The 10,533-nt window shown below is 51.4% G+C and overlaps 1 protein-coding gene and 1 long non-coding RNA gene across 4 annotated transcripts; one reads left to right on the top strand and one right to left on the bottom strand.

Moving 5' to 3' along the window:
• Positions 1-402: 402 nt before the first annotated feature.
• Positions 403-5,168, bottom strand: LOC120671631 (U-box domain-containing protein 33-like). 3 transcript variants are annotated; one of them, XM_039952024.1, is made up of 10 exons: positions 4,662-5,168; positions 4,412-4,569; positions 3,939-4,060; positions 3,186-3,280; positions 2,973-3,050; positions 2,752-2,869; positions 2,566-2,628; positions 2,160-2,300; positions 1,510-1,842; positions 403-1,422 (listed from the first exon to the last, which is right to left on the bottom strand). In XM_039952024.1, exons 2-10 carry the CDS (start codon positions 4,551-4,553, stop codon positions 709-711), a joined length of 1,806 nt encoding a protein of 601 aa, XP_039807958.1. In that variant the 5' UTR covers positions 4,554-4,569; positions 4,662-5,168; the 3' UTR covers positions 403-708. The 3 variants fall into 3 exon arrangements, with proteins under 3 accessions (XP_039807958.1, XP_039807967.1, XP_039807964.1); XM_039952033.1 differs by lacking the exon at positions 4,662-5,168 and adding an exon at positions 3,758-3,815 and having other exon boundaries at positions 4,412-4,431; XM_039952030.1 differs by having other exon boundaries at positions 463-1,422; positions 4,412-4,579; positions 4,662-4,799.
• Positions 4,749-6,905, top strand: LOC120671657. The gene is made up of 3 exons (XR_005673761.1): positions 4,749-4,869; positions 5,049-5,968; positions 6,801-6,905. It is a non-coding gene; the product is annotated as an uncharacterized LOC120671657 (long non-coding RNA).
• Positions 6,906-10,533: the final 3,628 nt, after the last annotated feature.

The raw sequence follows: 10,533 nt of genomic DNA, 5'->3' as shown, positions 1-10,533 counted from the left end.
CATGTTATGAAATCAGCAAATATTCAGATGTGCTCTCAATTTGACATCGTTCAGTAATCTCAGTTCACACAACTTCAGCAACAAACTCTCAAATTGACGAAGACATTCGAAATTCGGTAACCTAACTTATGTTCTGTTGATGTTGGTGTATTTTTCTACAAACTAGGTCAAAATTAGAAAAGTTTGACCTCAGGAAAAACTTAAACTAATCTTTCTTGTATTTTCTGATGAATGCCATTAGCATCCATTGATCAATTTGAATCCGAACAGGTTTGATTGTTTTTTCACACTACAAAAGGAACATGCTTCTAGAGACTGCATATGCCTGCTCGCTGTAATGGATCCTAACAGAACATGTAAGATCTGCATAAATCTATAGTATATATTGCGGCATGCTGCAAGGGATCCTAAACAGATGTTGGTGCACGTTCCGAAAAATCACGGTGCACCTGCTCCGTTATCTTGGTTAACCAATTGTGACTGCACCTAGCATTTGCTTAAGTTCTTTCATTCACACTATTGTTTCTACTGTACTCCTAAATGTTTACAGTAAATTCTAATTCAGATTTATTCTTGGATATGCTATCTATCGATCACAAGAGAATGACTAGATAACACTACTGCTGAATTACTAGCTAATACTAGTTTTCATGGCATTTGCAGCAACATACTAGGAAGTCAATATATACTGTACATTATTCTGTAAGTTCAGCTTCCATGGGAATTCCTTTTCCAGGATTTACTAGCTGGCGTTGCCATGGCCCGTAGGATGTCGAGCGATCTCCACTCGGCATCGGATGTGATCGCCGGCCGGCGCTTCCTCTCCAGGCTGCAGCACCTCAGCGCCAGCTTGAGCAGCCGCTCGGCCTGCACCTCCGGCCAGGCCCCCGCGGACACGTCCAGCACGCTGTGCACGGCGTCCATCTTCACCGCCTCACGCGCCTGCTCCGCGACGTTGAGGTCCAGGAGTCCAGTGAGCAGCTGCAGGATCACCACGCCGAATGCATACACGTCCGACTCCGTGGTGAGCTCGCCGGTCATGAAGAACACGGGGTCCATGTACCCCGTCGTGCCCATCGGGTTGGTGCGCCGGCCAATGGTTTCCTCCTCCAGCGGCTTCACGTGCACCGCACGCGCTGTCCCGAAGTCCCCCAGCCGGCTCACGTTGCCGGCGTCCAGGAGGATGTTGGTCAGCTTCAGGTCGGCGTGGATGATGGCGTGGGGGCGCCTGGAGTGGAGGTACGCCAGCGCCGAGCGCTGCTCGGTGAGGATCCTGACGCGGTCCTTCCATAGGAGGCCCTTGGAGAGCCTCTCCAGGAGCGTGCCGTTGGGGAGGTGCTCGTAAACGAGGCTGCACGACTCGGGGCACACGCCCATCAGCCTCACGATGTGCGGGTGCTCCAATTTGCTCAGCGCCATCACCTGCGGTTACTGTATGTTAACTTCCTCCGTCTATAGTATGCCATTTGCTGTCTGGAGTAGTAGGGATATTGAGTTCATTGGAGTTACCTCTTGCTGATACTCAGGGAAACCTTGTCTGCCATGGGGCTTTAGCATCTTGATAGCCACTGGCGTCTCACCCAGTTTGCCTTTGTAAACTGGACCATAACCTCCTTCTCCTATGAAATTTCTTGAATGGAAGTGATCGGTCGCTTTTCCAAGCTGCGACGTTGAGAATCGTTCAATGTTCTCTGGAATTTGTAACTCTGGGTATCTAGGTTCTGATAGGCTTTTCCGCTTCAACGAAGCAGCCATTTGTCTGGGTGACAAACTCCTCGCTCCACGATTAGGGCCCTCTCCTTGCAGCTCTTTCAGTTTCTTTTGTAGTCTGTCTATTTCCTCCTGACCAAAAGGGAAAAAAAGGGTGCTGAATAACAATACTTATATGATGCACAAAGGTTCTTTTCTTCTCTTTCTTTTTTTCTCGTCAGCACTAAGGAGATCCAATATATTAATGCTATCATGTGACATACATTTTATTACCATATGATTTCTATCACCTATTTCTCTGAATGGATCTCCTGATGTTTTCTTACCTTCATTAATTTTATTTTTTATTTTTTATTATTATGAACAGATTATCATTATAACAAGTTGAAACCATCTGGCTCTGTTTTTAGTAGTGGAGTCTGAGGAAGGTTTTGTCGTTTAATTCTTACCATGATTTTTTCAGCCTTTTCAGTTATATTTCTGAAACTCTGTATCTCATTAGATTGGTCAGCATCCTCTTCAGCAGAGTTTTCCTTCTCGTCGGAAGCAATTGATTCCTCTGTGCCTTGTTCAGTCATTGTTTCATCTCCCTGCACAACATGGTGGAAGCAATCAATGTATTGTACCTACACAAACTGCTGCCTTCAGAAATCACAATAAATATGGTGGATTATTACTACCTGAGCTAAAACACATATACTCCTTTGAGGCTACAGTGGTGAACATAAATATAGGCCTCTTAAACATACTTAAGTAGACAGTAAAAATTGCATTTATGGAGTATTTCTAAAAGAAGATATTTGAATGCACATATCCTAGAAGTTACCCTAAAAGCATAACTATTGGAAAGCATACCATTACTAATTGATCAGAATCATCCATTTCATTCAGTTCCTCATCATCCATGATTTCATCAGCCTGAAATCAATTAAATATGATAGTACAACAGAAATTAGAACTGACTTTGAACAATGACTATAGACCTGGTAGAAATGGCTATTATTTTTGTGAATGGGAACTCTTCACAGGAAATTTACTTACGAGGTCACTTGGTGGTGTCATGTACCCATCAGATTCCTCACCTATCTCATGTATAGATGCTAAAATATCTGAGCTCCCTCCATATCCAATATTTCCAATGTGCTCCAAGTGATCGTTGCTGGATTTACAATAATAGTATACATCAAGTCATTTCCACGTGTGATCCAGAGGTTAATGCTAGTAGGCCAGCTGCCATTAACTTAGTTAGATCTCAGGTATACCTGGTGGAGATGTGTTTGCCATTGAGTACCACCCAAACCTGACAGCATTGGCGAAGCGCCACTTGCCTTGACATGTTCCTGTACAACTTGGTTTAGTTTTTCATGCTAAGATAGAACATTAGTTTTATATGTGTGCAGTACAGGTTCTACAAAGAGCAGCATATGTGAAGAGATGTTTGTTTGTTTTGCTTGATGTGCAGATTCAGTTCTGACCTTGAACCAATGACGATTCTCTTAATTTTGAGCTTCTTTACCAGGCTCACAACACCAGCAACAGTGTCATCATGTGTGATGTAATGTGCGCTAACCTGCAGGAACACATACTTGTTTCAAAGCATGTTCCCTGATAAATAATATCTCTAGTTTCAGGAGCCTATGGCAACAACATCAATTTGATCCCTTGCTCCACATGACTTGTTTCCTTAACTATCAGTGTAGATTAAATAAAATATTCACTTTATGGTACTGCTACATTAAGTTTATTTACAATCCCAGATGGTGTTCAAATAGTATATCAAAGAGGAATGTCTAGGATTTAATGTAACTCATTTTTGTTTCCCTTGTAGGAAGGAGGGCCACAGACATGCATATGTAGTTATGTACTAGTATTAACAGTTTAGCACACTGACTTAGATTGGAGAAATTAGAAGTTCCCAAGGCAAAAGAACCAAGCCTTTAAGGTATCAGAGGCAGGGGCGGATACAGGAGGGGGGCTAGGGGGGCTCAAGCCCCCCCTAAGCTCCCCTAATTACACGTAAAACACTGTAGCAAGACCTTCAAATCACCATTAAATCTTCACACAAATCAACATCTCTATTGTTTCAGCCCCCCTTGCCTCCAATCCTGCATCCGCCACTGATCAGAGGAGTAGAATGTTTTTCTTTACCAGATAAACCCAAATAAGCACTGTTGTAATCTGACTTCTATGAATCCGAACTCAAATGTAAATTGATAATGTGGCATTACCTTTCTTGTACCACACAGATTTTTGTACTGTGATAACATGTTGACCATAGCTTTTGTTTCTCTGCCTCTATGCATCTCCTTCTCCTTTTCATCCGCAAACTTGTATAGAACTTTGCCACCCACTGCAGTTGGGAGGATAGGAGAGGAACAATAAGGTGCAGCTCATGACAATACCCAATGCCTATGGTCATCGAGCATAGCTATTGTATTTCTGGTATTTGTGCTTAGACTTGTGTATCCTGTTAATGCCTATGGTCGTCGTTATGCAAACATTGTGCATAAAGTTGGCAGTTCCGGAAGCTAATGTGGCTATTAATCGTCTCCTTCTATCAACCAGTAGTTTTTAATCCTTTCTAATATATTGGGTTGGATGGCCATATTCAGCATGACAGAAAAATAACCGAATGAATGAATTGCAGCCTTGCAGGGCAAAGATTGGAAAGGATTTGCCTGAAAGATTATAAAGATCTTACTGAAGGGCATCCACTTGGAGGGCCAGTGAACATGGACAAGAACTATGGTGGCCCTCGGGAAATTCGCAGCAGTCCATAGTATGTTAGCTTTCTCCTTTCTTGAGTTCTTCCCCACCGCGATATGTACCTCTTCCTCATCCATCTTCTCAGCTTGCTCCCTACAGGTACCTTGAGGAATCAAGCTAAGTTCTACCTTTTTCAGATGCTTCAGAAGGAGCATGCCCTGAAAAGGGGAAAGTGAGATAATTACCTTTTTCGTGTCGCGCAACTTTTTTTTTACTTCAACCGCATGGTATTGGTATTGGTATCAGCATCGCCCTCATCCCTTTTGTGCCTTGTTATTCCTAGGAATTGTCAGTTCAGAGAGAGCTAAATAAGAGGAGAGGCCGGAAGTGTGGCCGTGGATTCGGTTTACTTATGGTGGGATACCGTGTACAGCATCATCCAGCACGTCAGAGGTCAGTGTCTGGCTACGTGCCCCAAGGATATAACATAGAAAAGTCTTGCTTCAGTTTAGGAAACATTTTAGTAGCCAACTCAAATCACAAAACAAAATACTACACTCGTTTGTGGTATTCTGTTTCAGTGACCAATTCTTTGGAGTGATTTCGATCATCGTTTGTATGATATGCAAAAGGAAAAGGTTTTTCTTCAGCTATGGAAATCGGTTGGAAGCTAGCGTGGTGTCTCAAAGTTTCAATATGGCCTATGAGCTGTGGAAAAAAATTCTACACCAATCCAACAAGTTGCAGTACATGCCTGTCCATGGCGGCTGACTGACTTTAGATGCTTCACGATGAAGTCGTCCCATTTGATGGTGATTATCACAGTTTTATTTATCGCATCTCCCTGGCTGGCAAGGCAGCCATGCTTTCACAACACCAAAGCAGGTTGCTTTCAAACTGTAGAAGAAATGTCCAAGATATGTCTGTCTGGTATGGGAGCTTTGAATTCTGGTGCACTGGTGAATGCCAATTGGACATTTGGACCTTGTTCTTTCTCCAGCAGTGCCTTTCACAGCATTCTTGCTCTCAAAGCTGCCAATACAGTAATCCACATCAGGACATCTCCTTCAAATTTTGAAACACGGACTGGAGCATATACCGGTATCATTCTTTGAGCTGGGCGACGTGAAGATTGAGGCCGAAACTTCTTTGCATTGGAAGCTCCACGGGAGTTACTCATGGTCATGGCGTTGAACGGCTGCAGAGTTAGACTGTACATGAGCATGTGTGGTCCTGCTACGTTGGAAGAAGATAATTCTTGCAATAATTCAGGTCGAATTTCTGATCAGACAGACAGACGGACAATTCAATTGCAAATGCAAGGCACCACAGGTAGTCCGTGATAACCAGCTTCAGAGGATCCATCACAGTTGCTTTCATCATGAGCAATTCATTTTTGTTAGTTTCTTCTGAGCAGATTGCTACTGGCAGCTTTGGTCAGTCGTCTGAGACTGTGACATCGTGCCTTTCTGAATTTCCTGTGATTTGCACAGGGTGAGACTTTGACAAACCTGGGCACTGGACACGACTTTCAAACGAAGAACCTTTTTTTGTCTACCCTACGCTTGCAAGCGGGGCAGTTTGCGGCTGCTCGCGTCCGCACCAGCCGCAAGAGCATAGACGGGCTTATGCGGCAGCCCGCAAATGGCCGCAATTGTTTTGCGGGTTTTGCGGCAGCCCGCATGCCGCCGCGTCACTGGCTGTCTCCGAGCTTTACGATACCAGTGTTTCCTTGCTTTCTTGCTTGTTAAGCTCATGCTACTCAGATTTGAGAAGGCGCAAAGAGCGAGCTAGCTAGGCAGCAGAGGCAGATGGATCGATCGACCGCATGAGCCAGCGAAGCGCGGCTGGTCTCTGAGACTCTGATCGATGATAATAATGGCGAGGCGCGACAGGTCCCCTGCTGCTGCTAGTGGCTGCAGCCTGGTGGTGGCACTGGCGCTCCTGGTGTGCGCCGCCGGCGTGGCCTCCGCGGCGGGGCAAGCAAGAGGGATGCCACAGCCGGTGAGGGGCGGAGCAGAGCAGCACGGACGCGGAGGGTCCGCCGGCGAGGAAGGAGAGGAGGGGCCCGCGTCGGCGAGGAAGGGGGAGGGCGGGGGCCGCGCCGGTGAGGGACGCGGGAGAGCAGTGCGGGGCACGGAGGGCGCTCCGGCCAAGAAGGAGGAAGCGGCAGCGCAAGTGGGTCTCACGGAGACGGCGCAGTGAGCGGTGGGCGATGCAGAGCATGCTCTGCTTTTTGCGGGATTTGCGGCGCCGGCGGCTCTTGCGGGCTGGCCGCGCAGGCCCGCTTCGCTATCGAGGGCTGAAATGCGGCGTATCGCGGGTATGCAGCGCGGGTTTGCCCAACGGGTTTGCGGCAAAGCCCGCTCCGCTTGCATCACTAGTCTACCCCCATCACGTTCTGCAATCAACAAGTGGACATTACTGATTGTTGGAGTATATTGAGCCCATGTATAGAGGCCCCATCTAGAGGCCCATGTATAGAATCTATATATACTCACACTTCTAGGGTTTGGAGGAATACAAGCCACTATTCTCTCATATTCCCTCTCTGACATGGTATCAGCTAGCTTAGGGTTCCTCTAGCCGCCGCCGCCATGGCTGGCTGGCCGCCGGCCCCCTCCCTCTCCTCTTTCCCTCCTCTTTCCTCTACTGGAGCCGCCGCCGCCGCCAGGGACCCTGGGACGCGCTGCCGCGTGGATCCCGCGGCCTGGGACGCGCCGCCGCCGGATCCGCGACCAGGGACGCGCTGCCGCGTAGATCCCGCGGTCGCCCTCGCCTGCTGGCCGCCGGTGCCCGCCGGCCCCTCTGCAGTGGCCGCCGCCTGGTCTCCTTCCTCTGTTTCCGCCGCCGGACCGGCTGCCGGCCCCTCTTCAGCCGCCGCCTGGTCGGCCAAAGCCTGGCCGGCCGCTCCTTCCCCTGCTGGCACTGCCGCCTGGCGCCCTCCTGCCGCCGTCTCTGCCGCGGGCGCGGGCGCGGGGGCCTCTGCAGCTGCCGCCAGACCCGCTGTGCCGGCTACCGCCTCCTCTGCCGCGCTCGTCCTGGACCCGCTGCCGGATCCCGCCCCGGATGCCGCCGTTGCTGATGCCCTGCGGCGCGCGGGGGGCGCGGGGCCGGGGACGCCGCCGCCGCCGCTGCCCTGCAGCGCGTGGGGGGCGCTGCAGCCGCTGCTGCGGCAGGGATTCCCCCTGCGGGCGCCGCAGGGGCCCTTCCCGTTGGCGTGTGGGCCCCCGGCGCGTGGTTGCCCCTGGGCGCCGCTGCTGCCCCGGCCGCCGGATCCACCTTTCTCGGGGCCCCTGGCGCCGCCCCTGCTGCCCGACTTCCCATGCACGCGCCCGCGCTCACGACGGCTGCGCTAGCCATGGCACGCGTATCTGCGCCCGCGTGGCCTGCGTTCGGTATGCCGCCCGCGGTCGGGCCGTTCTGGACCTCGCCCGCTCTGCCCAGCCAGCAGCCGACCTGGCCTGGGGGGTGGGACCAGGCCGCACTGGCGCAGTCCTTCAGCGCCATGGGGCGGACGCCGCCGGTCCGCACCGAGTGGATCGCCGACTCGGGTGCCTCTTTCCACACCACCCCTGATGCCGGTATCCTCTTTTCTGTCCGACCCCCACACCCCTCTTGTCCTTCTTCCATCATGGTTGGTGACGGGTCTTGCCTTCCTGTCATCGCCGTGGGTTCTGCTCCTGGCTCCTCTCATCTTCCCAATGTCCTTGTTGCTCCGCAGATGGTTCATAACCTTCTTTCCATTCGTCAGTTCACAGCTGACAATTCTTGTTCTATCGAGTTTGATTCTTCTGGCCTCACTGTAAAGGATTCGGCCTCCCGGCGTCCGCTACTCCTGTTTGACAGCACGGGGCCCCTTTACACCCTTCGCCTTCCTTCTTCCGCTGCACCACTCTCATCTTCTTCTTCGCCCTGGCCGTCTTGGTCTGCCGCTTTTGCCGCGACACCGTCTTCCACCACCTGCCACCGCCGTCTTGGTCACCCTGGCCGCGATGTTCTGGCTCAGCTCAGTCGTAGTGCCGATGTTCCTAGTACTAGGGCTCCTGCTGAGCCCTCTGCCATGCGTGCCAGCTCGGTCGTCATGTTATGCTCCCTTTTTCTTCTTCTTCTTCACATGCGACGCATGCATTTGACCTTGTTCACTGTGACCTGTGGACCTCTCTTGTACTTAGCCTTTCTGGTTATAAGTACTATCTGGTGGTGGTCGATGACTTCTCGCACTACTCTTGGACGTTTCCTTTGCGCGCCAAGTCTGAGACCTTCCCCACACTCCTGCACTACTTTGCCTGGGTGTCCACTCAGTTCGGCCACACCGTTAAGGCCGTCCAGTGTGACAACGGGCGGGAGTTCGACAACTCTACATCCCGTTCTTTCTTTCTCTCTCGGGGTGTTCAGCTGCGCATGTCTTGTCCGTATACCTCTCCTCAAAACGGCAAGGCTGAGCGGATGATACGCACGACGAACGACGTCGTGCACACCCTTCTGATCCAGGCTTCTCTGCCCCGCGCTTCTGGGCTGAGAGCCTCCACACTGCCACCTACTTACTCAACCGTCTTCCGTCCACTGCTTCTCCTGCTCCCACTCCACACCATGCTCTTTTCGGTACCCCTCCTCGCTACGACCACCTTCGGGTCTTCGGGTGTGCGTGTTATCCTAACACCACCGCCACTGCTCCTCACAAGCTGGCGCCCCGCTCGACTCGTTGTGTGTTCCTTGGTTACTCCCCTGACCACAAGGGGTACCGATGCTTTGACCTTACCTCTCGCCGCGTCCTGATCTCCCGACACGTCGTCTTTGACGAGTCGGATTTCCCCTACTCCACCTCCTCCACACTTTCTCCTGACCCCGAGCTGGAGTCTTTGTTTCCGACTGCCCCGGTGGTTCAGCCACCTTTACCTGTCTTTCCTTTCCCTGCAGGTTTTCCAAGCACACCGGCACCGCTGCCGGTGATCCCTGTTGCGCCACGCGCGGCCCCAGTGCTCGCGGTCGCGCCACGTGCGGCCCCCAGACCTCCGGTCGTGCCGCGCGCTGACCCGGTGTCTCCCGCTGCGCCACGCGCGGCCCCGGTGCCTTCCCCTGCACCTGCGCGATACGCTCAGCCGGTGCAGGTGTACCGGCGTCGCTCGGCGCCGACCCCGACGCCGCAGCGGTACGCTGAGCCAGTGCAGGCTACCGGCGTCGTTCGGCGTCGACACCGGCGCCGCCTCCTCCTCCGGAGGCTCCTGCGACGCCGACACCGGAGCCGTCGCCGCCGCCGCCGCCTCCTCCGGTTCCCTCTCGAGCCGAGCCGGAGGTGTACCACCCGCCAGTCATCCATCGGGATCCTCGGCATATCCATCCCATGGTGACTCGGCGGATGGTGTCTCAGGCCGCGACTCTCTTCGCCACCGAGGGAGAGCCGCGGGTCTCTCCGGTACCCTCCTCTGTCCGCGACGCTTTGGCGGATCCTCACTGGCGTCGCGCGATGGAAGAAGAGTACGCGGCTCTTCTTGCCAACTAGACGTGGGACCTCGTGCCGTGTCCGTCTGGTTGCAATGTGATGACTGGCAAGTGGATCTGGACGCATAAGCGTCGGGCTGATGGCACACTGGAGGTTACAAGGCTCGCTGGGTTCTCCGGGGGTTCACGCAGTGGCCTGGTGTGGACTATGATGAGACCTTCAGCAATCAACAAGTGAACATTACTGATTGTTGGAGTATATTGAGCCCATGTATAGAGGCCCATCTAGAAGCCCATGTATAGGATCTATATATACTCACCCTTCTAGAGTTTGGAGGAATACAAGCCACTATTCTCTCCTATTCCCTCTCTGACACTGATGGAAGGTCATCGTGATATTAAATTACCCGTGTACTTTTCTCACATCTTTTTCCCAAATTTTCAGATCACATAGTATATCAATTTGCTACGGAAGATATATCAGGAATGGCTATAAGTTCTAATATGCACAAGTTTAGAATGCTAATATATATATGTGGCCGTAAATTTTGACTTTATGAAATTGAATTTTTTTTAGGGACTGGATATTATGAAGTTTATAGTCCAATGAGACAGTCATTTTGCTTCCATTTACCAGAGAGGTCCCTGCCATATTTAATATTCACTCAAGCAGTA

This window comes from Panicum virgatum, chromosome 2K (genome assembly GCF_016808335.1).
Source record: "Panicum virgatum strain AP13 chromosome 2K, P.virgatum_v5, whole genome shotgun sequence".
NCBI lineage: Eukaryota > Viridiplantae > Streptophyta > Magnoliopsida > Poales > Poaceae > Panicum > Panicum virgatum.
Note: the sequence above shows the minus strand (reverse complement) of the source record. Positions and strands in the feature narration are given on the sequence as shown.